This window comes from Physella acuta, unplaced genomic scaffold (genome assembly GCF_028476545.2).
Source record: "Physella acuta isolate Inbredline_101_S28 unplaced genomic scaffold, ASM2847654v3 ptg000532l, whole genome shotgun sequence".
Classification (NCBI taxonomy): domain Eukaryota; kingdom Metazoa; phylum Mollusca; class Gastropoda; family Physidae; genus Physella; species Physella acuta.
In genome coordinates this window covers 189,192-217,009 of record NW_026732051.1, presented here as the reverse complement: position 1 = coordinate 217,009, position 27,818 = coordinate 189,192, and the positions used below count along the sequence as shown (strand labels likewise).

General features: G+C 33.0%; 2 protein-coding genes across 2 annotated transcripts; one reads left to right on the top strand and one right to left on the bottom strand.

Annotated features, from left to right (window-relative positions):
* Window positions 1–6,218: 6,218 nt before the first annotated feature.
* LOC131945224 (zinc finger protein 558) lies at window positions 6,219–11,533 on the bottom strand. The gene is made up of 2 exons (XM_059306261.1): window positions 11,450–11,533; window positions 6,219–7,836 (listed from the first exon to the last, which is right to left on the bottom strand). The coding sequence occupies exon 2, from the start codon at window positions 7,801–7,803 to the stop codon at window positions 6,406–6,408; it is 1,398 nt and encodes a 465-aa protein (XP_059162244.1). The 5' UTR covers window positions 7,804–7,836; window positions 11,450–11,533; the 3' UTR covers window positions 6,219–6,405.
* Window positions 11,534–16,382: 4,849 nt separating this feature from the next.
* LOC131945229 (hexokinase-1) lies at window positions 16,383–27,483 on the top strand. Its single transcript, XM_059306267.1, has 13 exons — window positions 16,383–16,463; window positions 18,078–18,161; window positions 19,178–19,346; window positions 19,540–19,679; window positions 20,599–20,680; window positions 21,273–21,415; window positions 21,850–21,949; window positions 22,203–22,282; window positions 22,742–22,854; window positions 24,042–24,197; window positions 24,625–24,767; window positions 26,207–26,340; window positions 26,496–27,483. The coding sequence occupies exons 2-13, from the start codon at window positions 18,093–18,095 to the stop codon at window positions 26,592–26,594; spliced, it is 1,428 nt and encodes a 475-aa protein (XP_059162250.1). The 5' UTR covers window positions 16,383–16,463; window positions 18,078–18,092; the 3' UTR covers window positions 26,595–27,483.
* The last annotated feature ends 335 nt before the right edge of the window (window positions 27,484–27,818 follow it).

Genomic DNA, 27,818 nt, shown 5'->3' with positions numbered 1-27,818 from the left:
ATTTTTAAGGATATTCCAAATGTTTGTGTTTACTTTGACAATGTGTACATAACTGGTAAGAATGACACTGAACATCTTAAAACACTAGATAAAGTCTTGAAAATAGTTGGTGACAAAGGTTTAAAGATAAACAAAGATAAATGTCAATTCATGTTGACAGAAATTAGTTTTCTTGGTTATATATTGAGCAAACAAGGCATCAGACCTCAACCTGAGAAAACAAAAGCCATTAAAGAAGCACCCAAACCTGAAAATACCCAACAACTAAGAGCTTTTTTGGGCTTGATAAATTACTATGCAAAGTTCATAGGGAATCTGTCTGGTAAACTATCACCACTGTACAAGCTGCTACAGAAAAATGCAACTTGGCACTGGGGTAAACAACAAGATACTGCTTTTAATACAGCAAAAGAGGCTTTGTCTTCTGACACCTTACTAACTCACTATGACCCAGGGAAAAGACTTATATTAACATGTGATGCTTCACCAGATGGTGTATGAGCAGTCTTGTCCCACATGGATGAGAAGGGTGACAGACCCATTGCTTTTGCCAGTAGATCTTTGAACCAGGCTGAGAAAAATTATTCTCAGTTAGATAGGGAAGGCTTAGGCATCATTTTTGGTGTTAATAAATTTCATAAGTTTCTGTTTGGTAAAGAGTTCACCATCTTTACAGATCATAAGACATTGCTAGGCTTATTTGGAGAAAACAAAACCCTACCTGAGCATGCCTCACCAAGAATTCAAAGATGGGCTATCACACTAGCCGCATACAATTATGAATTGAGATACAAACCTGGATCTGAGAATAGTGCAGATAGTCTTAGTCAATTACCTTTAAAAAACCAAAGCCTTAGCTATGTACCAGAAGATGTATTTGTTCTCTTCACTATCATGGATAACTCCAATATAAATGTGAATGATATTAAGAGAGAAACACAAAAAGATGAGTGCTTAATAAAAGTATATGAGTACTGTAAAAATGGTTGGCCTAAAGAGTCTGTGAATGATGACTTAAGGCCATAATAAAATAAGAAAAATGGAATTAAGTCTAAAAGATGGAGAAGATGCAGTCCATTATCAGTCAGAGTTGCCTAAACAAAGTATTTGTAACTTAATAAATGATTATGGTGATATGGCAATTTCAAATGCTTTAAGTAAGAAGGAATGTGATCATCAAACAACTTTGCTAACATCATTAGCACTTAAAGAAACTAAAAGGGTAACATCAAAAGTAAATACCAAACAGAAGAAGCTAAATGTGACAATGAAAGAGTAAACAGGTTATTAGCCAAATACCGCACAACTCCTCATATAACAACAGATGTTGCACCATGCGAATTGCTATGTGGTAGGAAAATTAAAACTCATCTTGACCTACTACATCCAACTGTTCAAAGGTCTGTTTCCCAACATCAACATACACAAAAAGTAAATCATGACAAAACATCCATTGAAGAGAATTTGGATATAATGAGAATGTGTATCTAAGGAATTATGGGAGAAAGGAAAAATGGATACCAGGTCAAATTGTTCAATGTACAGGACCTGTGTCTTATAAAGTAAAAACAAATGATGGACTTATTGTCCGTAGACATGCAGACCAGTTAAAAATAACTTGTGCAGATAATAAGTGTGAATCTATCAATCCCACCAAATCTGATCAGTTCACACCAACTCAGTTTGTTCCACAACCAAGTTCTGTTGATATGAGTGAACCAAGTAGTCTGGAGTCAGAAAATGTAAATTCTGGAGTTAATGACTTAAATCCTAGACCTCCTGAGATAGAGAATCCAAATGGTCAGAATATTGAGTCACCAAATCAAAAGCCACTGAGAAGGTCAAACGGGACAATCAAAGTCCCAAATAAGTTAGACCTATGATTTTAAAGGTCAAAAGGACTTTGACATCATTGTTTGTATTTTAATTATGTTGTAACATATTGTGCATTGTTGTAAGGATGTAATCTACCATAGTGTTCATGTTACAATATAATTGGTGATTTTTAGGATACTGTAAATTGTTCTATTGAGAGATGTGTTGTGTTTACTAAGGGTAAAGGGGTGTAATATAGTGAGACTTGTGAAGTCAAGGGAACTCACTCTTCTGTATTAGTATTATATTTATACTGTTATCTTGAGTGATGTCCCTTACATGTTTATGTATATAAGTGTCTCGTGACTTCCGCCCTCTCTCTCTCTTTCCTCATGGTGTGAATAAAGTACTGTTAACAATCTACGTGGCTTCTCGTCAGTGTTTGCCAATCCATCACATCTACAGCAGTGGTTCCCAAACTTTTTCAAGTGGCGACCCCCTTTTATAAAAAGTAAGTGACCCGCGACCTTCTTAGAATTTTAAAAAATCGAAATCAGTAAGGAAATTATAAGCACTTAAATAAAATTTTCCAGTAGCCTTTCAATATGAATTATTCTTGATAACTGTTTTAATACGATGAGTAAAATTGCATGCTATTAACTAGCCTCAACATTCGCGGTTGAGTTTCTGTTAACGCCAACCTTATTTATTTCTATGTTTTGTTTTTAATTGGAGAATTTTTGAAAATCTATTCTCGCAAAGATATGCTGGAACAAAAGAAACTAAAACTCAAAGGGAAATCAATTTCACGTTTGGGTGTGACAGCTGTATACTACACCGAAATTGCGTGAACAGTTTTTCATCTGACGTGGAATCACTCCGCAAATCCAAGAATTCATCTTATAATTCATCGGGAATGCTGGAAAGATCAAGGGCAGTGTTTCTTCCAGTCATCTCTTCCCCTCCCCCCCCCCCCGACAGAAAAAATATATAAAATATATACTTTTAACAGTGTCTGACCCCCCCCCTCCCCGGATAAATTAGTCCGCCCCCCCCCCCCCAAATTTCAAATGCACATCCCCCCGCCACCCCTCCCCCCTGTCGGAAAAAGTCTGGAAGAAACACTGAGCAAGGGAAGCAGAGAATACGTAACGCGTCAAGGCAGATTCTTATTCTTTCAACACAGGGAAAATAACGCCACTGTTCGTTTTCTAGAGATTCAAGATGCCCAGAATCCTCTTTCATTTTTTTTTATTTATCTCACAATCAGATTCATCAACCACATTGCAGAGTTTCTCAAACAAGGCAATATTTCCAATACGTATTTTTCTTCGCAAATTTGCAGTTTTGATAAAAATGCCAAGAGATTATCACGAAAACAGATAATATTCGTTCATTTTCCCTGAAGCTTCAGATTAAGCTTATGTTGATGTTCGAATATATCTGCTAGATATGCTACTCTTTCTAACCACTCTTTGTCGTCAAAGTATATCAAAAGATCTTGTTTCCGTTGATCTTCTAAGAACATCTTGATTTATTTTATCTTTCAATTCAAAAACGCAATTCACAATATTTTCTTTTGACAGCCAACGTACTGTAGTGAAGAAAAGCAGAACTTCGTGATCTTTATCATTTCTTTGCACTGTTCTTTAAACAGACGTGTGTTTAGGACTTCAGATTTAATATAATTTACGACGTTTATTAGCAATGGTGTCTGAAGAGTCTTACTGGCGAGGGCATACCGGTGAATCGTGCAGTAGATTTCCCGTGGGTTAGGCAGCTAAATCTTTTATCAGTTTCTAAAAGCCCGATTTTGACCCAAACATAGATAGCGCACCATCCATACAAGTCCTACAGACGTTTTCCCATTTTAATCATCCAGCTTTAAAAAACGTATTTATTTTCTCCATGATATTTTCACTAAAAAGCAACTCTTCTTTCCTATCATTTGAACGAATATATTTTACAAAGACAAACAACTGCGAATACGAACTTACATCTGTTTATTCATCAACTTGAAAATCAAACAATGGTGAAAGCTTGATTACATTAAAAATTTGTTCTATAACCATCCAAGGAAATGGCTGCTATAAGCCGTTGAATAGTATATTAGACAGAGATACTTGTTGCATCTTTATTGCACTGGAACCCCCAAGAATTAATTTCACCATCTTCAACATGCAGGGTTTGATGAAATTTTATCCTACTGTTTTTTGTTTTTGCTTAGCAATTTCTATCGCGACTTCATTTGATGCTTTCACTAATGCTGTGTCTCATTTTAGAAAACTTGTTCGATTAAGTCTCTGACATTTGCAACTAACTTCATGCCGACGAAAGAGCTCCATGTCTTTTTACTTTCTCTTATATACGAAGTATAGAGAAAGTATTGTAATCGTGCAAAAAAATGTCTTGAAATTTTAACAATTTTCACCGTATTACACCTCAGTTCTTCATCACATCCGAAGTATAGAGGAATTATTTTAATCGGGCAAAAATTATCAATCCAGATTTATCAAAATTAAGAGGTTTTATGCGTAATCCATTCTGAAAAACTGGGCTTTGCAATTCTGTCCGTATGTCTGTCTGTCTGTGTGTGAACACGATTACTTGAGTACCGTTACAGCTAGGTTGATGAATTTCATATATAAGTATTTTATCAAAATCGTAGATCCGTATTAACTTTTGCGCGATTTTCGATAACCGGAAGTGGTACTTTTTCTACTTTGAATTTTTCAAAAGCCTATAACTTCAGAACTATTTCAGATAGATAAATGAAATTTCACATGTGAGTAAAAGATCTAATTCTCTACTTTCTGTTAAATTTTGAGAAATTTCCGTTGACCGGAAGTAGTAATTTACGCTACTTCCGATTTCTCAAAAAACTAATGTAAATTTTTAAAGTACTAATAATATTGCGCACTATTATGCACTTTTTTATTTGGCGTTCACTTGGTGTGCAATTCTTTTGTCTACGAGATTTTATTCTATTTTTAAAACTTAAGTATTTAAAATGGATTAAAAATCATGTCTATAGCCCGAGTTCCCATCCCCTGTTGTTTTATATAAGAATATTCGAGAAAGTTTAGGGGAGATCACTCCCGGTTTATTGGTGTACCGAATGACTCGTCTCAAAATGACGTTTAAGTTTTCAAGGTTTCATAGACCCATGGCTGAGATCAACTTTGCACAGTACGCAGTTTTTCTTGATTTCATTTCCTGAGATGTTAGTAAAGCTGAATTTAAGATTTTCTTCTAATTTCTAAATATTTGTTGTTTTTCTTTTCATTGCTAGGGTTTAGTCTACCAGTTCGCGCCCCCCCCCCCCCCCAGAAAGCCATTCGCGACCCCAATGCTCTACAGACAATCGTTCACATTTTATTCAATTAGAATTGGCCGAAATATATTTTTTTTTAATCGCGAAAGACAGTCATTGCAAAGTTTAGCAAACAATATCATTCGATAAAATACTATAAGACTCCAATTTATACATCGCACGAACGTAGGCGCCTTTGCGCCTGATTTAATTTAGTGAGCTGCGCCTGTTGGAGTTTTACTCCCCAAAGTTTTATGGCACTAGGATGAACAGTGTCTAACCGCATCAGACTTTTTATATACCGTATTATAGAGACAAATCGCATCAAACCTTGCCGGTGCGCCGCCCTTGTGAAATTGAATCTTCTTCCCACCTCTTTCAACACAGAAAGAAACCTATTCAGCAACTCCCCAAAGTGTGATGGCGATTGGTGAAAGGTGTAGTAATGCCATAAGGACAAATTAACAAACAAACCCATGCATTCATTTATATATATATATATATATATATATATATATATATATATATATATATATTGGTCTAGATCTATATATCATAACAGCCGATCCAATCATAATAACCCTAATAAAACGGAATAAACGCTTTCTGATTAATTAATAGCTGAAAATATTTATTGTCTTTAAAAAAATGATAACTTAAACATCAATAATGATCATAATAATAAATTGTATCTTATGTCTAAAAAGTTTAATCATTTTCAGCTACATTAATTAATACATTTTGTTGCTCACTTCAATTATCATAATTATGATTAACTTAATGGGTTATATAATTATTTATACAAAATTTAGAATTTAGAATGGAATATATTCAATATAGAAAAATATAGAGTAAATATTACTTCAATGATTCAAATTATAATGGTACATAATAAAATGTTGGTGTTTATTAGTGGTTAGTATTATTGTATGGGTAAGAATTTAGCCATCATTTTTTTCAATAAAAACCTGAACAAAGCTAGCCATAACACCTTGTACAAGATAATAAATGTGCTATGGAGATTCATGACATCCATTCTTTCCATGTAGTTTTTCTTCCTTTGTGTGAAATGTCTAGATAGCATATTAATCATTAGTAATACTTTGTAAGACAAATAATACTATGAATGAAGAGTATTATATCCTGTATGACAAACATTAATGGTGGGTTTTCAGCCTACACAATGTGATATTAGTACAAAAGCAATAATTTTATATACAGATAATTAAAGATCCTTGTGAAAGAGAATTTAATGACCAACAACATATTCAGGTGGCTTAAGTCCTGAGTGAAATTTTGTGTATGTGTGTAGATAATCTAGACTTCCGAGCAAACTTTTTATGACAAATGTCACATTCATATGGTCTCTGGTGAATATATTTATGTATAGATAAATGACCTTTAGAATTAAATTTTTTGTGACACACATCACATTCATATGGTCTCTCTGGTAAATGAACATTTTTATGTGTAGATAAATGACTTTTAGAATTAAATTTTTTGTGACACACATCACATTCATATGGTCTCTCTGGTAAATGAATATTTTTATGTGTAGATAAATGACCTTTAGAATTAATTTTTTTATGGCACACATCACATTCATATGGTCTCTGTGGTAAATGAATATTTTTATGTGTAGATAAAGTACTTTTATGATTAAATTTTTTATGACACACATCACATTCATATAGTCTCTCTGGTAAATGAACATTTTTATGTGAAGATAAATTACCTTTAGAATTAAATTTTGTGTGACACACATCACATTCATATGGTCTCTCTGGTAAATGAATATTTTTATGTGCTGATAAATTATGTTTAAGCCTAAATTTTTTATGGCACACATCACATTCATATGGTCTCTCTGGTAAATGAACATTTTTATGTGCTGATAAATTATGTTTAAGCCTAAATTTTTTATGGCACACATCACATTCATATGGTCTCTCTGGTAAATGAACATTTTTATGTGTAGATAAACTAGACTTTGTAGTAGATGTTTTAGACAAACTAGATTTATTGTATACCTGTTCTAGGTTTATTTTGTTAATCTGTTCACCCTCACTGATCATAACATTGATCTGATATTCTGTTGGGAGATTATCAATCAATTTTGTATGCAATAACTTGAGTTCTTTTAATTCATTATGAAGATCTGATTTTAAAACTGCTAAATTTTCTTTAAAATCAGTTGAATCTGGTGGGGAAGAAAGTTGTTGCTGTACTTTGAAACCATTTTGTTGTTCACTCTCTAAAGATGAAATTGTTAATATCTCAGGTTTTATATCTTCAAACATTGAAAATGCTGTTGATATATTTGGTTTCATGTCTTCAGAAGATGAAAATGATGTTGGGTTATCTTGTTTCATCTCTTCTAAATTAAACAAAGGCTTTGTTTTATCAAGATTTGTATCTTCTAAAGCTAAAAATGGCATTGTTTCCTCCAAGTATTTGTCTTTAACAGTTGAAAATTGTGTTGATACATTCTGCTTTATATCTTCAGTATTTGAAAAAGAGTGTTGATATATTTGTTTGTACTCGTCTGAACTTGAAATAGCTGATGTTTCATCTGATTTCATGTCCATAAATGTTATGATTTCGTCACTCAATTCCTGTTTAACCATAATTGAACTCTCCCAAACTATACCATTAGTGTCCTTTGTGTTTTCCATAGCTTTAGATTGATGAATTATTGCAGAAAAAAACTGAAATAAAAACAATCCTAATTAAAAAACTCAATTTAAAAATACTATTTGAAAATATATTGATTGCATTTATAAAAATGTTTAAATATATATGTCTTAACTTTAGACTTGCTTAATTTTTTTTTAGAATTTTATATAGATATAAGAGATCTTTTAGTTCAACCTTTATTAAATAGAACAAAAAAATTCCTCTTCTCTTAATAAAGCTAGATTCATAAATTTAGTACCAATGGAAAGCTTAATGCCCACAAACTCATATGGTTTAGAGATAAAATACTCAAAAATTTAATTTTCATACCTCTACCTAATTAAATATTTAATTATTATATTAATTATTAATAGTCCGGTTATTTTATCGTTTTTAAATTTTAAAAAGCCTTGATGAGATTTTCGAGAAGGGCTATGAGTTGATAAAGAAGCATTAATTTTAATTAATAATATTAACATAAATAAGTATATTTTGAATATTTTAGGATCTTTGTTATAAAATATTGTAAAACTTTAAGTCTATTACCTACCTAAAAACCTATATTTACATATTTAAAGGTAGATTCTATTCTAATAAAAACAATAACTATCAATTTTAGTTTTAGGTACTTATAATTATTTTAAAATAGGCCACAGCTACTGTCAGCTAGTACTAGATCTAGTAATCATTTTCATTTAGTAATGTGAAAGAAATCCTAGCCCTACCTAGATCTAGTACCTACCATAGTCCATACGCCTACGCCCTGACCATAATTTGAATTTCTAACTATAGGCCTATCTATATACTTCTAAAACTCAAGTTTGTTTACATGTTTGAATATTTATTTTTTTGTTTGTCTGATTGACTACTGTAGAGGATCTACGCTATGTGGAGTGCTGTAAAATAGTATGTAAGTAGAGAACAATTTTTGTTTTCAGACAGACTGTTAATCACAAATTTATTTAAAGACGTTAATTAATTTATTGATTTATTCATAGGTAGTTTAACCACATTAAATTTCAAAGATTAGATTTAGACCTTCATTATTTTATATAAATCTTTGTTTGTTTAGCTATGTAATTGGCTAATTTAAGATAAAATTTAATTTGAAGGTTACTACTACTAGACTTAGATGTAGATTTATGTGTGTAAATCAAGTTGCATAAGGAGACTCAAGTATTAAAGTATACCATAAAAAAACATCAGTGATGTCACGAGTCTTAATAGCTAAGTTGATAGTGTAATAGGCTTTCGTGCGGGTGACATGGGTTCTAGAAACATCACGTCAATGTTAATTTTTTTTTATTTTTTAGAGGTGAATGATAAAGTTGCCTATCTGAACTTGGCGGGATACAGTGCAGGTGAAGTAGAGTTCATCTGTTTCTTTGTCCTAAGCATATGAAGGGATAGTGTGGTCAAATACATGCTCGGCCGGAATCGTTTTTTTTAAACGATAAAAACATGTTGTCTGAGACTTGGCAGGACACTGGGCAGGTGAAGTAGAGTTGAGTAGGTCTCACCTGTGACGTCAGTATATGAAGGGATAGTCCGAAATCGGTGTTTTTAAAAGATAAAAAAACATCTTTTTGAATGTGGGGTCTGGTTTTTTGTGACGATAAGTGACAGACGTGATGTTTTTTTTATGGATGACCCCCGAAACCCAGTTATCCAAGGGATGACGGGTAGTCTAGTTAAATCCAAATGTCATGAAAAAAACTCTTGACATATAGACTAGGATCTAGTTTTCTAGATCTAGATCTCTATAGTACTCTATAATTGTCTATACCAATTTTTTTTTACTGTGAAGTGTAAAATTTCTAAAATTTCTATATTTAATGGTAATCTATCGTTTTAGGTACGTAAAAATCAGCCGAGACTAGTAATGTGAAAAAAGGGTGACTTATTAAATGTATTGTTTTACATTTTTAGGAGGATTTATGTTTTGAAAGCTACATAAATGTTTCAAAGTTTCATTCATGTAACTGTTTTTAAATAAATGTATTAAAACTTTTCAGTAATAAATAAAGACTAGATCTAGCAATGTTTACATCCGATGTAACCAAGGTAATATATTTTACCAGCCATCTTGTTTAAATTTTTTGGCTTAATTATAGTTAGAGATTCAGGGGAAACCACTCTAATTTACAGATGGCCACTGTTTATATAGCAAATCTTGCTCGCAAACACTGCTGTAGTTAATTTCGGGCATATATTGATATATTTAGCCATTGTTTTATTATTCAGTTATTATCTATAATATTTGACAAATATCTATATATATAATTTTTTTCTTGGAGACGACAGAAAACACCAAGCTGCAAGCACGCTCCCTATCACCCCCACCCCTACATGATCTGGTGAGCTGTGATTCACGCTAAATCTATACAATCGTAGAGCCGGGTTTAGTGACGCCTATTACGGGCAGATAATTTAGTTTAAATGATTTTTTAAACTTAGGGGAGGTAACTAAGAGGAATTTACTTTTACGGGGGGTGGGGGGTATGGTCCTTAACGAGCTACTGATAGTGTTTTAAAGCAAATATTTTCAGTGGCAGTGTTGGTACTGTCGAATTGACAAATTATGAATTACTGAAAAGTAGAAAATAAAACAACTAAATAGCGGCGTATGATACGCAGCGGGTCGGCTCATATATCGTAATATACTTCTATTAAAGCCTTAACAATGAGGCAACTTTTTTCACATGACTAGCCTGGGCGGATTTTACGCACCTAAAACGATAGATTACCTTTCCCCCAAACCTTTTACCCCCCCCTTTCCCCCCAACCCTACCCTATACCCCCCCCCCCCCTCCTCTTAGTTACCTCCTCTAAGTTTAAAATCGTTTCAAACTAAATTATCTGCCCATAATAGCCATCACTAAACCCGGCTCTATGATTAATGTAAACATTTAGAGTGAACCACCGCTCACCAGACCATGTGGGGGTGGTAGTGATAGAGAGGAAGAGAGGGGACTGCAAGGCGCGCTTGCAGCTTGTTTTCTAACGTCTCCCAGAAGAGAATTATATATATAGATATAGGCCTACTATGATACTATCATACTAATTACTAAAATACTAGACATCTATGTTAGTTACAACTTCCTTATCACTCAAAAAAGGGTAATCTATCGGTTTGGGTACGTAAAATCGCCCGCGACTTGTAATGTGAAAAACAGGTGACTCCTTAAATTTTAATAATTATTTCACATGTTGATGAGGATTTATGTTTTAAGAAATTCAAAAATGTTTCCTTGTTTCATTTATGTACCTGTTTTTAAACAATTGAATTAAAACTTTTCAGTAATAAATAATTAAATATATTAAATATATTATTATTTAGCCATTGATTTAGGTTTATTAATCATTTATCTATAATATAATATAATAATATTTGACACAAACATATCCCAATATATACTTCTATTAAAGCCTTGACAATGAGGTAACGTTTTCGTACATTTATAGCCGCGGGCGATTTTACTAATTTTACGTAGATCTAGATCTAGATCTACCTAAACCGATAGATTACCCAAAAAAGTCCTAACAACTAAATTTAAAATTTCAATTTGGGGGTTTAACCTGCCCTTAAAAATACAAAAAGTTTGTAGATTCTACCTGTTCTAACTATTGAATTAAAACTTTTACGTATTAAATGAAGACTAGCGATGTTTCCAATAGATGCAACAATGCTCATTTATTAAAGCAGCCATCTTGTTTACGTTTTTAACTTGTAGCGCGAGATTCAGGGGAAGCCACTCTATTTTACAAATGGCTGCTGTTTATATAAATACTAGCCGTCCCGGCCAGGCCCTGCTCTGGCTTCTGTGAAAAACCTTTCTGTTAAAGACCATTACCTGTGTGTTTAGTAATCATCCTAAACCCGGCATTGCCCACCCAAACCACAACCAACCAAAACAACAAAACGCAAACATAACGCTAACACAATTACAAATACAAACGAAAACAAAAACCTAACAACAAACCCAACCACAACCACAAACACCAATACAAACACAAAGAAAAAACAAACAAAAAAGCAAACGAAAACAAAAACCTAACAACAAACCCAACCACAAACACCAATACCAACAAAAAAAAAACAACGAAAAAGCAAACGAAAACAAACCAAATCCAAACGCAAAACCAACCAAAAACACAAATACAAACCCAAACAAAGAAACACAAACAAAAACGAAAAAAGAAAGAACAAAAACGAACCAAATCAAAACGCAACCACTAACGCAAACCCACCTAAACACAAAGACAACACTAACGCGAACATAAACGCCCGGGGCGGAATCACCTGTTTTAGCTTAATGAACGACTATAGTACCCCAACTTATTCATAGTCTTTTGCACTCACTTAAACGAACGCGCCTGTTTCAATTTGATGAACAATTTTAATACTCCAAGCTTATCCGTAAAATACCTACAACATTTGCACTTGATCAATCCCCGCTAATTATGTAATTATTTTTTTTCCCAACACCAAAACAAAGTAATTAAAAAGTAAATTATTTTCGACTAATGCAATGGTTTTATAAAGGGAAGTAATTTTGTTTTCCTAATTTATCAAAGGGAAGTAAGTGCTATAGGACTAAATAAAGACATAATTAGAATTTTTGTAAAAGATGATATTTTTTTTAAACTTGTGTTTAATGAACATGCCGACAATTATTACTGTAATTTGAAAAATGAAAATGATTTCCCAACACTTTCAATGGTAATTTTTTAGCTCATAAATTTAGACAAATGCGCACGCTAATTTTCTAACACTTAAATTCGTACAATTCCAACGACATACAAATGCATTACATACAGAACTGAGCTTTATATATTAGATAGTAATACGAGCCGACCCGCGGCGTATCATATGCCGCTATTTAGTTGTTTTATTTTCTACTTTTCAGTAATTCATAATTTGTGAATTCGACAGTACCAATGCTGCCACTGAAAATATTTGCTTTAAAACACTACCCCCCCCCCTTCCCCCAACCCCTACCCTACACCCCCCCCCCCTTGTGAAAGCAGCCTCCTCTTAGTTACCTCCTGTAAGTTTAATATCGTTTCAAACTAAATTTTCTGCCCCTAATAGCCGTCACTAAACCCGGCTCTACGATTTGTAAACATTTAGAGTGAACCACAGCTCACCAGATCATGTGGGGGTGGGTTGGGGGTGGTAGTGATAGTGATAATAGCAGATAATTTAGTTTGAAACGATTTTAAACGTTGTGGGGGGGGGGTGTAACTAAGTGGGGTTTACTGTAACGGACGGAGGGGGAGGGGGGTTATCGTCCTTAACGAGCTACTTATAGTGTTTTAAAGAAATATTTTCAGTGGCAGCGTTGGTACTGTCGATATCACAAATTATGAATTACTAGTCTATTCAGTTAATATTAAACGTGTCTATGTTCTTAAATGAGACTTTTTCAACAAAATTTGACTCTAAATATTTAAGCGAGATAACCTCTGCTAAACTATGCAGTCAATAAATTTCATGTTTGTTTCCCTTCGACCATAATTTTTTTTTATTAAGGTTAAAATAAGAGGGATAGCCATCAGAGATTTTAAAGTAAAGGTTGGATTATTTCTCTGTAATATTTTTATCCTACACTTTCAGATCTATATCATATCCCAAAAGCATTGAGAAAATAAAACTGCTAAATTTCTTACCGTATAGTTTTTTTCTTAAAAGTGTCTGTAATTAGTAATTAGCTTTAATTTTTTTTTCACCCGCAGTGTTTCTTTCATGTACCTTCATCTCCTCCCACCCACAACCAGAATATAAAATTGATATAGAAAATATACACCCCTTCCCATAGAAAAAAAAAATTTAATAAAAAAAAACCCTGGCCCACACCCCTTTCAAACTCTTGTGACCCCACTGGTGGTGTGTACATTTCTGGGACCCTGTTCTCGCCCCTACACCATGTGTAGCGATGGGAATCTCTAGATGATCTGGCTCAACAATGGCCAGGAAAAAAGTTTTTTTCAAAATCTGCCAGCAATAGAACCACAATTGTAAATAACTGGTGAAAAAAAGATGAAATTTCAGTTATTATTAGGATTGTCGTATAGTGTTTAGCAGAAATATGTAATAGGGATGTTGTATAAAACAATATCAATACTGCCAATAACTACAGACATCTTTTATTATATGCATACAGGTGTTAAGTGACACAGTGACATAGGCAAGATTTGACTGTGGTGAGAGGGGTTCAAATGTTGTATTCTTCATCTAGGCGTGTGTGCGCGTGCGTGTGTGTGTCTGTCTGTCTGTGTGTGTTAGAGATGGTCTATGTGTGTCATAGCTATTACAAGAATGTAAAATTCTTATTTTATTGTATTCGGACGTTTTCAAACTATAAGCTTTGAAAGTGATGTGAGAAAACAGCTGTTAACTTAGGGTGAGACAGCTGTTAACTTGGGAATCCTTTGCCTTTTCAGTGAATGTACATAAAACAAGTTAATAAAAAGTCTAGTGACAATTTAAGCGCAATTTCCTTATGTTATCCATAACAATTTTAAATCGAGATAAATCATATATTCAGCAAATAAATAATGCAACACAAGCGGTTTTAATAATTCAAAACAAAATAGAAAAAATATTTATTATTTAATAGGGTACAAAAATAACGTATGAATTAATAAGTAAAAAATAAAGACAACTATATTAACCTATATCAACGGAAATAGTTTTATTTTAACGAGTAGGCCTACACGATGCTCAGTTTAAAAAAGTAAAGTAGTAAATATCATCCTATAAATATAAACTTATTTGTTCTTAATTAATTTTTTGTGACCGAACGAAAGGATATTTTTGAAAACTTTCTTCGGCAATATTGTTCTAAATTATGGCAGGAATCGATTGGTAAATGTTTCAAGTCGCTAAGTGGTCTGGTTGCCGAGATATGGGCCAAAAACTGCATTTTTTTCGAGGTTTTTTTTTTTGGCTTTTCTGGGAAATCCAGGAAGGAATTCCGGGAATTTTTTTGGCCCACAATCATCCTCGAAAATTGCTTAACATATTTGCTTTTGGAACTAGTCCTCGATATTGCTTCGTTGAGGAGGAGATACGACTTAAAGCTGCGGACACACATCCATCCAAAACTGCATTTTTTCGAGGTTTTTTGGCTTTTCTGGGAAATCCAGGAAGGAATTCCGGGAATTTTTTTTGGCCCACAATCATCCTCGGAACTTGCTTAACATATTTGCTTTCGGAACTAGTCCTCCATATTGCTTCGTTGAGGAGGAGATACGACTTAAAGCTGCGGACACATCCATCAAAAAACTGCATTTTTTCGAGGTTTTTTGGCTTTTCTGGGAAATCCAGGAAGGAATTCCGGGAATTTTTTTTGGCCCACAATCATCCTCGGAACTTGCTTAACATATTTGCTTTCGGAACTAGTCCTCCATATTGCTTCGTTGAGGAGGAGATACGACTTAAAGCTGCGGACACATCCATCAAAAAACTGCATTTTTTCGAGGTTTTTTGGCTTTTCTGGGAAATCCAGGAAGGAATTCCGGGAATTTTTTTTGGCCCACAATCATCCTCGGAACTTGCTTAACATATTTGCTTTCGGAACTAGTCCTCGATATTGCTTCGTTGAGGAGGATATACGTCATACGACTTAAAGCTGCGGACACACATCCATTGCGGACACACATTCATCCAGAAATGACGAGTTAATATTCGTAATTGTCCAGTATGGAAATTGCGCTAAAAACTTACAAAGTTGCCACAGTTCAATCACATCATTAAATTCTAATTTGATTTTTTTTAAAAAGTGGTTGATGTGCACAATGTTTGAGTTGCAACATTTAACATTATAAGTAGCCTATACATTCAACTTCATGTAACATCTTAATCTTAGCAATCTATAATTAATTTATCTGTCAATAATACCCTGTAAATTGAGTTTTTACCCTCAACCTAGAGGAAACCTGAAGAATTTGCAGAGAGGGAGAGGGACTGCATTTTAAATGTTTCCGCCACTGCGAAAGCCTACATGCAATTCGTTTCATTATCATTCGACCCCATGCACGTGACCTATTATCTAAAACACGACCTTGACATCAAGGCGAGTTCATTAGAGTTATTTTTTTTCCCATGTTTTGTCTGTCTACACCGGGTCGGTCCATGGTCTAGATCTAGAATTCTACTTTTGGCTTAGCAAAACGGTACACTGTTTTTGTGTTGTATGTAAATTATCTCAAGTTCTTTTAGTTTAAATATCTATTTAATAATTGCTGAAGTGTTTAGTGTATTAAACCAAACTATCGGCAATATTTTTTTAATTTTTTAATAATAATAAATAGCCTCGCCACCCTTGGCCTAATTAAAATATCGTAATCTAATTTAATTATGCCACGTAGAATCTAGTAGTCTAGATAACTTTGTTTCTGTGATGTGTGTGTGTACTAGATCTGGAATTACTGTTTTGTTGCAGTAATGTGCAATCTCGGTTGAGTTTTAAATGTCTAGATGTAGATCTACGTCTAAATAAATTTTAATCTATACGCTATTAATCTAGATTCAGGCTAAAGCATAAGGCTGTAGGAAAGGGTAGCTAACAACACACACAAAAATAGTTCAGACACGGTAGTCTACACGTAGACGCTTAAAAACAATCACCCGTGTTTTTCGATTCCAGGAAAGGTTACTAATTTTAATGATTTTAGATAATGTAGAGATAGATAGTAATATCATAGTAAGATAGTCGTTCTTAATAAATAAAAAATATAGGCTAATTATATTAGTCCAGTTAGTTAAGAGTTAAGTCCCTTATTGATTTATTTAAATCTATATTATAGCCATAGGCCTACTATGATAGTACTATCTATATAGTACTATCTATATATACTATATAGATCTAGATCTTAAGTCTAGTATAGTAGATCTTCACTTTTATAGTGTATATAGTATATAGTGTAGTGTAGCCAAAACTTTATTTCTAGATCTACTCTCTTTTTTACCTAGACTATCTAGATTCTTAATTTTTAAAATTTAATTAGATCTAGAGAATCTAGATCTCTATGTCAGAACTATGTCTTAATAATTTTTTTTTCTGGCTTATTATTATATTAATATTGCCAGATCTAGAATCTAGATCTAGAGTCTAGTATTATTATTAATAATATTAAGTAAGACATACAGTTATTTTGTGTTTGCTTTCAAATGTAAGAAATAGCAAGTTAGCCTAAATGTGAAGGTGTCACCCCCACCCCCTCCTACAACAGTTAAACTTTCTGGTATGGACTGCCCACCCCCCCCCCCCCCCCCCTCTTTTCTGAGTTGTGACTGCCCATAGTTATTTGCTAGGCATAATAAAATTCTCAAAAGCTTGTCTTGCTTGCATTAGGGCTTTGGGCATCCATAAACAATATTACATTGGTTTTTTTTACCTCCCATTGTCACTATTTGTGGTGATTAACACAAAAAAACAGACCCCCCTCCCCTAATAAAATAACACAACAAATTGTCATTTTTTTTCAAAGCGATTTCATTTTGTCATATTTATGGAGCTCTATCAACATTCACTTTCAAACATGATTTTATAAGATATGAAATGGTGTGGTCACTTTTATAACCATCCAGTGGTTCTTTAAGGCAGGGAGGAGGAGAGGGGGGGGGGGGGGCACTGCTCCACTTATCCCCCCCTCCTGGACTAAAAACAAAATTTATATAGAAAATACCCTTCTTAAAGTTTCAACTTCCTGCTCCTTTTTTTCAGATTATCATCTTTAAAGTCCAAGCCCCCTCCTCCCTCGGAGTTTGGCATAAGCTTTTTTTTTTTAAATTGGCTGTCTGTCACTGAATTTTATAAGTTACTTTGCATTTTTAAAGGCTTGAGAAATTGTAACTAAAATTGATCAATATACTTGATCATGACCGAATCCAATTAATATTTTTGAAAGAAATCATTGTTAATATGTATATTGTATTTGGGATGTAGGTGTAAATAAGTTGATGTGTGATGCCATTTTAGGGGAGGTATAACGTTTGATGCTCCCTGTAATAGCTATTTTGACAATACACATTTTGAAAGTTCTTTGTGAATTTTTTAGCCTAGATACAGTGATTAGGATAAGGGAAAGTGTTTCTTTAGTGATACTACCATAGAAACAGCAGAATCTTTAACTAATGCACACAAAAAATAACTTGGATACATCTTACTGGTGTTCTTACAACCACCACTTATAGTTTATTTGTTTATATATAACAATATTTGCTGCCTTTTTCAATGAAATTTTAATTTTGTTGTTTTTTCAGACGTAACCATTTAAAATGAGTTTTGAGGGTAGAAATTCCAAGCTCAATACCGCTAAACTCCTAAGTCAGGAAAAATGGAACCAGGTAATTTTTTTCCTTTTTGAAAGGACTAATTTTTTGTTTTTTATCATAGAGAGCCATATAGTTATCTTTGGCACATACACTGCTGGAGTTGGCTAACTGTAATGATAAGACCACAAGAAGAAACTTGACAAATATGTGCTTGGCTAAGATAAATAGATAACACCCAGGAAAAGTGTTGATATATTAGGCGGAGCTCCATTGTAATGTAGTTTTGAATATTTGTGAAGAAATTTTAGAGCACTCAGCGAATTTATTTCCACTGTATGAATAAATTATATATCCACAATAGATGCTACAAACATTATTACCAGAATGGGTGTTTTTGTCTACACAAGCAGATGTAGTGATGATAAAATTACCAAATTATTCACAGATTGCAAATCTTTAACTTAAGTCACTATGTCATTGAAGGGACAGCGTGGTCGAGTGGTAGAGATCTCGACTGCTAACCCAAATGTTTTGAGTTCAGATCTTGGGGTCAAGTATGTAGGATAATCTGAGTTCACCCAGCTCTGTTGGGTACCTGATGCACATTAGGGAAAGTAAAGGCAGCTGTGTATAGTTCTGACGACTCCATCTCTTCATATGCTGTGGTCAAGGAACAGATGAACTTTACTTCTTGTTGTCAAATATGTAAGGGGAACTTTACTTTTTTTTTTACCTTTTTTACTTTACTTAGCCCAGGTTCAATTTGCCAGTCCTGTGGTGTGATAGGGTGCTATTCTGTACACACCTTTATTACATGAAAAATTTAACAGGGACTATCTTACTACACTCTAAAACTCCTGCCTTTCTTAACACACTTAACCTTAATGAGCAAATCAACAATTTTATTAAATTTCTAGTTAAAAGATAATTTAAAGATTTGTTTTAGTAACTTTTAAATATTAATTGGACTTAAATTTTTGAATGTTTAAATTAGCTGGAATTTTAAATCCATTAATAAGCTTTAATTAAATGTTTTAATTAGCTGTAATTAAATGTTTTAATAAGCTTTAATTAAATGTTTTAATTAGCTGGAACAAGTACTGAAGCCACTCAGCCTGACTGATGAGATTCTAGAAAAACTTATGAATGAATTCAAAGAACAAATGCATCTAGCTAACAGCCCAGATGAAAACATCAGAAAAAAGTCTGATCTTTTAATGATGAACACATTTATCAGAATTTTACTTGATGGGACAGGTAGTTTGTTTCATTGTTTATTTCCAGTAATATATTTAAATGATTCATTGTTGTATAAGTAACCAATACAAATTTTATATGTCTGTCATAAAAGTTTGACTTTCTAGGTGCAATTTAGGGTCCCTTGACAAACTTCGTAACAATAGTTTGAATTTTTAAATGAAAGTTAAAATTGTCTAATTTTTTCCATCAGAGCAGGGAGACTACCTGGGTCTAGATCTTGGAGGTACCAACTTCCGTGTGGTTCTAGTCAGATTTAAAGATGGAGTTGCAGACACAACAACACAGTACTACGAACTGACTGACGAAACTCTGAGTGGACCTTCTGCTGGGGTTAGTGGCCTTTAATGGAGTTGTCTCTCTTTGAGCTTGTCACATATCCCATCACTTTTTAAAACAAAAAGTCCTGAATGTACTTATAAAAGCTAATACCTGAAAAAATTTAAACCTTTACAACCCTAATTGTGTATGTGTTCATTTTCCAATTCAATCTTCATGTTCTGTTTTAAAGTTTATATGGAATCTTCTGATAAAAAATTCTGTCATGGAGAATAGGCTTATTTTACCAAAAGTGTAGATATTATATTTACTATGTGAACTTTTTGGACCACTAAGTTAATACCCAGTTTTACTGATTGTCAATGAATTTAAATACTGACCTTATTCAATTAATCAATTAATTAACAATCATTCCTATGCATTTCTACATTTTAAAAAAACAACATTCTGAATAGATAATTATCTTCATGTCATTATTATGTTCCAAAAAAACATTGTTCGTTTATTTATTTTGGAAATATAAAGTTTAGGAACATATCATAATAATATCTTGGGCCTAAGAAACGGATAGTAAAATAACACTTGATAATAAGAGAGTAGATAGCATTGTTTCTTCCAGACTTTTTTCTCTCGTGGGGGGGGGGGGGGGGAGGGGGTGAGATGCCTGGAAGAAACTCTGATAGATAGCAAATACTTGGTCTGGGCATTATTTAAAAATCTGTCTCTATAATTTAAAAACTATTTGAAAATATATTATATCAAGACTCTTAGTCTGGAGGTAAAGCCTTCCAAGTCTTTCTATGTTTAAATTTTAAAAATTAGATGAGTAAATTGATATGACCCTCAGAAATAATGACATTTCTGTGCTGTACTCTCACAAGCACATCCAATTGGGTGCATTCATATCTGGCAAGTCATAATACATTAAAATAAAGGACAGTAAAGTGTCTAACAAAATAATTTTTTTCTGCAGGTTTTTGATTTTATTGCTGAAAGTATTCAAGATTTTCTTATCAAACAAGGGCTGGCAAATTCAGAGAAAAAGATTCCATTGGGTAAGAAAATTAGTTTGTCATGATATAAAATTATCTAGAGTTCGACTGGTGTGATAGTAGACTATTTTTCTTCTGTTTTTTATATTTATTTGTCATTTTTTTTAATAAGATTATCTAATACCAAATATTTTGGAGGGTTAACTATTCCTAATTTTGGAGGATCAGGTGATCAAAAACTAAAATTGTTTAGATTTATTATCTCAAACATTTTTTAACATTATTTTTTATTAAACAAAATTATTTAGAGTTAGGATTATATGCTTAAATTTGTTTTCATATCACACCTTATATGTTGTGTTTTGTTGAATATTCAATAGTTTTTGAGAACCTTTATTATGAGATTAAATTTATTTTGGTAATAGTTCGTTCTTTTCCTCTATATATAAAAAAAAAATTATTTAGACATTTCAAGGATTTAAAATACAATTATCTATCCATTATATGACAAGATGGGTTAACTATTTGTTGGAAATAGTTATAAAAAAACCAGTTTAATTCTTTGATTTTATTTCTGTTACGTTAATTACAGGCAATAAATAATTTTTTGCTTGATTTTTAGAATTTTAAAATCTTTTTGTCCCTTGTATTCCAGGTTTCACTTTTTCATTCCCATCCACACAACTTGAATTGAACAAAAGCATCCTCTTGACCTGGACTAAAACATTCAAATGTCCAGATGGTGTTGGGGAAGATCCAGTTGCCATGCTGGAGGCTGCCATCCAGAGGAAAGCCAAGGTCACACTTATTTTTATGTACTACTCTATTACCAAGGGAAGGCATGGTCTGGTGGTAGAGCACTAGACTGCTAACCCAAAAGTCTCGAGTTCGAATCTGGTTTCATCAGCGGAATGTCTCTGAATCCACCCAGCTCTGATGAGTACCTAACTCATGTTAGGGAAAGTAAAGGCATACTGCTTACCACATCCCTCCATGTGTCGAGGTCAAGAAACATGAACTCTACTTCATTTGCCAAATGGATTGCTACGTCTCAAGAGGGATCTTACTTTAACTCTACTGCCAAGTATATATTAAATAATTTTAAACGTCAAACATTATAAATTTAAAAAAATATTATTTGCTTACTCATGTGTCTATATTGTTTGTGATTGCTGTACTTTACATTTTCTCATCTCTGTTTATAAAAGATTTCCTGTGTTTATTTTTAACAGGACCTCCCTGTGGACATAGTGGTTGTCATGAGTGATACAGTAAGCACTCTGATGGCTGGAAACTACCTGGATAAAAAATGCAGAGTTGGGCTCATTCTAGGTAAGAATTTCCTCTCTTGCAGATATTTTTTAGAAATGTATTTTATTTTTATGATGAAGAAAGGCAAGTTTCATTAGAGTAGTCATAATAATAATAATATATTATGCCTTAGTATTGCTATATTATGTTGGGATTCCTAGTTGTTGTAAGCTTTTATAGCTGTTGAGTATTGCTAGTATTCAATAAATCAATTATAAATTATATGAAAATAGAGCATTATTTTTACTGAAGTTCTTTACTACTATATCCTTAGGCACTGGGTGTAATGCAGCTTTTGTAGAAAACATTACAGATATTGAAAAATGGACAGGAGACTATGAGGACCCTAAACATGTAAGAATATTTTAGAATTTAAAAATTTTATGTTTAATTTTAAAGATTTATTCTCTTTTGTCTTAGAATATAGTTATTTCTTTTGTTCCATCAATGTTTAACATTTTTAAAGCAGCTTGTCAAAACCAAATAAAATCTGGATATGGCTATAGTACCTTGTTCATACTGATATAAAATCCTGGCCAGTTTCCTAACCAGATTTGGCATACATGACTTAGTCTTTTACTCAAATTTATTCAATAACAGTAACAACAGTAGGCAAGGGGGCCTTTTTTCACATAAAAGCATGGTAATAAAAAGCAATAGAGTAATAAACACAGAGCAGTAACATTGCATTATCTAAATCATTATCTTCCACTTCCCCGCCTCCTAACCCCAGAATGAATATTCCTTTTTAATTTAAATTCAAATAAATATTTATTAATTTTAACATCCTACCTAACACTAATCCTAATCCAGGTAATTGTGAATGTTGAACTGGGGTCAACAGGAGACAGTGGATGTATGGATTTCCACAGGAGTGAATACGAGAAAGAAATTGACAAATTCTCAAATCATCCAGGATCTTTTACGTCAGTAGGAAATATACAATTTTAAATGCAAGTCTTAGTGACGTTATTTAAACAGAATCAGAATAACTGTTAGGAAAATTGTTAGGGTTGTCTTACCAAAGTAAATTTATATTCCAATAGCATGTTACAGGACATGGTATGATATTTAAGGTTACTAAAAATTAAATCCTGTTCATCATCTTCACATTTTATGAGTTTTATTATCTCAAATTGAAATCTTAAATTTTGGAATGAGGTGTTAAATAGTGTAAAGTGAGATTGCAATCCTAAAAGTTTTGAGTTTCATTCCCTGGGGTCCAGTCTGTTTGGTACAGGAATACACAGAATTGTTAAGTTTTCAATTATTTTAAACTCATGCGCTAAAAAATTTTAATTGGATCCTGGACTTAGTCTAGAGAATGTCTCTGATTCCAGCCAGTTGTAATGAGTAGATGCCTAAAGTTGGGAAAATTAAAAGTGGCAAGGTATATAATGCTGGGCATATTGCGCTGGGCATAGTGTTGATTACACAGTAATTTCAAAGCAGAGATAACAATAATAAAATATTTCTATGCATCATTTGGTTAGAGTACACTTTTAAGCGCAATTTCCATACGGACAATTGCGATTATTAACTCGTCATTTCTGGATGGATGAATGAATAAATGGATGGATGGATGTGTGTCCGCAGCTTTAAGTCATATCTCCTCCTCAACGAAGCAATATCGAGGACTAGTTCCAAAAGCAAATATGTTAAGCAAGTTCCGAGGATGATTGTGGGCCAAAAAAATTCCCGGAATTCCTTCCTGGATTTCCCGGAAAAGCCAAAAAACCTCGAAAAAATGCAGTTTTTGGCCCATATCTCGGCAACCAGACCACTTAGTGACTTGAAACATTTACCAATCGATTCCTGCCATAATTTAGAACAATATTGCCGAAGAAAGTTTTCAAAAATATCCTTTCGTTTGGTCACAAAAAATTAATTAAGAATTTTTAAACTGAGCATCGTGTAGGCCTAGGATGATATTTTTAATTTAAACTGAGCATCGTGTAGGTTTTAGCCCAAAAAAATATCCTTTCGTTCGGTCACAAAAAATTAAAAATTGTTATGGATAACATAAGGAAATTGTGCTTAAATTGTCACTAGACTTTTTATTAACTTTTTTGTCTACACATTGTAATCAGATTATTTGTTAATATATTTTCAGGTTTGAGAAATCTTTCTCTGGAATGTACCTGGGTGAGTTTGTGCGTCTGGTTTTGGTCAGGCTAATCAAAGATGGGACACTTTTCAATGGCCAGGGAGGGAAGTTGGTGGATGGGAGATGGGAGTTTACAACCTCCCATGTTACATCTGTGGAGAGGTAACCCCTGCTGGGTCTATGGGAATTATGGGACTTAATTTATTTGACTTAATTTATTTTTATGATATTTGACAAATACTGCAACACTATTGACTTACTGAATGTGTGTTTTTTAAAATAAACTATTTTCAAATAAACAAACTATGTTCAAATTATTTAAATGCTTAATTTGAAAATTAAATAAAAATTGTAATTAAAACATTTTAAATTTAGTGGTACCAATGCTAAGACTAAAATTGTGAAATCATCAACACTATAAAAATAAATTTTTCAAAATCGAGCTTTAAATTAACAGCTAAGTTAGTTTTGTTTATGTCAGTGGTCTTTCAAACTTCTGTATACAGAAATATTATTCTGTTTTAATTACTATATCATGTATACTTTTTTATTACTTTCAAAATATAATTTTACAAATTTTTTTTTACAGTGATGTAGGTGATTCCACAACCAACACAAAAAATGTTTTGAAGAAATTTGACCTAGATTCTGTGGCTACAGAAGAAGACATTGCCATTGTGAGAGAAGTGTGTGAGTTTATTTCATATAGAGGAGCCTACATCATAGCTGCTGGTAAGTTCAATCACCCAACTAGTGCTGGGTACTTAATTGGGCTGAGTCTTGTGAGAGAAGTGTGTGAGTTTATTTCATATAGAGGAGTCTACATCATAGCTGCTGGTAAGTTGACTCACCCAACTAATGCTGGGTATTTAATTGGGCTGAGCCTTGTGAGAGGAGTGTGTGAGTATTTTATATAGGAGCCTACATCATAGCTGCTGGTAAGTTCACTCACCCAACTAATGCTGGGTACATAATTAAGCTGAGTCTTGTGAGAAAAGTGTGTGAGTTTATTTCATATAGAGGAGCCTACATCATAGCTGCTGGTAAGTTGGTTCACCCAACTAATGCTGGGTACTTAATTAGACTGAGTCTTGTGAGAGATGTTTGTGAGTTTATTTCTTACAGATTAGCATTCATCATAGCTGCTGGTAATCTGGCTCACCCAAATAATGCTGGGTACCTAATTATGCTGTCTTTATAAACAAACTTTCTTCAACTCCCCACTCCTCATTTGTATTGTGAGTGAAATCCCCTGTGCACAGACCATACAATAACCAGTAATCTTTGTGAATTGAAAATGCAAGAAATCCAACCCATTTTGTTATTTCTTAACACATATCTTTTTATCTTGATCCTCTGTGAGCCCACTATTTGATTAAACCAAATATACTGAAAAACTTAGACCCAACTTAAATTTACAGTACATTTGATGTATACCAACTTACCAGCCTCTCTTATGACCCTTGTGTTGTGTTGTTTACTCCACTAAGTTGGAATTATTCAATACTCTGCCTCCATCTAATTACAAATCTTCTCATGTTTCTAGTACAGCACTGTCTTTGCTAATGGTCAGATGTAGAATTGGGTGACCAGAAAGATGCACGGGAAAAAGCGCAAAGGGGGAAAAAAGCGGGAAAAATGTGCAGCATAAAAAAGTGCACACAGAAAATGCACAAACAGAAAAATATGCAAAGAGCAAAATGCACATTTAGAAAAAAATTTCTATGAGCGCAAATTTCTGTTTGCGGTTTTTTTTCGGTTTGCGCTTTTTCTGTTGTGTATAATTTTGTGCGCTTTTTTCCATTGTGCCTTTTTCCGATGCACATATTTCTGGATGTGCAGTTTTAAAGAATATCTATGAGCTTTTTTTCTGTCTGTGATATATAAGTCCTGGGGCTCAGCTGTTGCAATATTAACTCCTCCAAGCTCAGTTCCATCAATGTGGTACCTTTTTCACAAATCTCAGCTTAAACTTCGACTGAGCTCAATATTACATCCTAGATATGACATATGTATTAAAATTCCATCTGGCATATTTTGACCAAAAAAATTTTTTTTCATCGTATAAGTAAATATTTTTATCCTTTAAATTATAATATATTATATTTTTTATCCTCTAAAATTGACTTATTATAAAATAGTTATACATGTATTTGTTTGTATTTCTTCAGCCATGTCTGTCCTCATCAACTATGTAAGACTACCTGAAGTAACTATAGGAATTGATGGCTCCCTTTATGAAAAACACCCAAAGTTCCACAACAGCATGATGGAGGTGTTTGATAAGTTTAGTCCACAGACAAAGGTATCTTTAATTTTATATATCTCATTAATTACAACACTATTGTAAGCAAAAACCATATAAGATATGAAATACATGTGATGATTTCAAACTATTTTTTTATTTTTAACTTTATTCTTATGTAAATTATTCAATAAAACCAAAAAAATTTATTTCAGGTAAAAATGATTTTGGCCAAGGATGGAAGTGGCCAAGGTGCAGCATTTGCTGCTGTATCAGCACTACGACAGACGGCAAAGGGCATTCGCTGCTCTTAACTTAGACTTTTAATGTTGTTATCAATCTGGCTGTGGATACCATGGTGAATGGGAAGAATGTTTTTATTAGAAGTTTATTTTTCAGCACAAACCAAAACTGGCCTTAGAACTTATGACAGTTCAGACGTTAAGGAAAAAAAACTTTTTAAGTAATAAGCCTTTGTTTTTTTATGTGTGTCTATCTAGGTTATGGTACTAATGGGAAAATATTTGCATGCATCAGGGACTCTTTTTAACATACAGTCGCCGTGGAACCTCCAGCCATCTTGAAAAAAACTAACATATATATTGATCATATAATCATTGATCCTTCTTTTAACAACTCTGCTAGAGTCAGCTGGCTATTATTTGAATTTTCAGAAGTGTGTATGGAGAAATACCTTTCAATTTAGCATTAATGGCAAGCATACTTTCAGAAGAGTCCTTAATGAATGTAAATATTTTCTTTAAGTACCCTAACTTAGATATACACAAATGAATAAGTAAAGCTTATTAGTTTAGAAGTTGTTGTTTTTCTGGAGCCTACCCCCTTAAGAGTGGAAGAGTAAAATAAGACTACAAAGATCAAAGTGGAACAGCACCCCACCCCCCACTAACTGACCATTGTCTTTTACTGTACTATAACAGTATTTATTTTGTCAATGTCTAGTAATCAATTAATGGTAATCTATTAATAGTGGACCATATAGAATATCATAATTTCTTTTTAATCACTTAAATTATTTTTTTTTTAATGTTGATTTAAAAAAGAATTTAATCCAGTTTTTGTCAGATATGTGCATTTATTTTATGTATGAAAAAAAAATTAAGATTTTATGACATTTTTATATATCTATACATATATATTGTTTTAAAGTCAATGTTATGTAAGAATAAGGATATAATTAATAAACTGAATTTTTATTAATTAGGCCTATGTCTTCTATTGCTTTAAAATATAATAAACTTGTACCTGCATCTAGGATAGAAGCTTTGGAATTTTTCTTTTCCCTGGTCTATATGCATTACTGCTTTGCCAGATTGGTTTTTTTTTAAAAATCTCAAACTAAGAAAAATAAACATCTGCTCTAGACAATTAGAAGTCTAGTAGTTGTTTAAAATGAACTAATGGTTTTAGAGTCTGTATTAAAACCCAATATACAATTCTGAATGCTAGTGGATAATTTCTTAACGCCTGGTATATGAGTGTCTAAAATAGTTGTTAAAATTCCTTTTTTTTTTCAT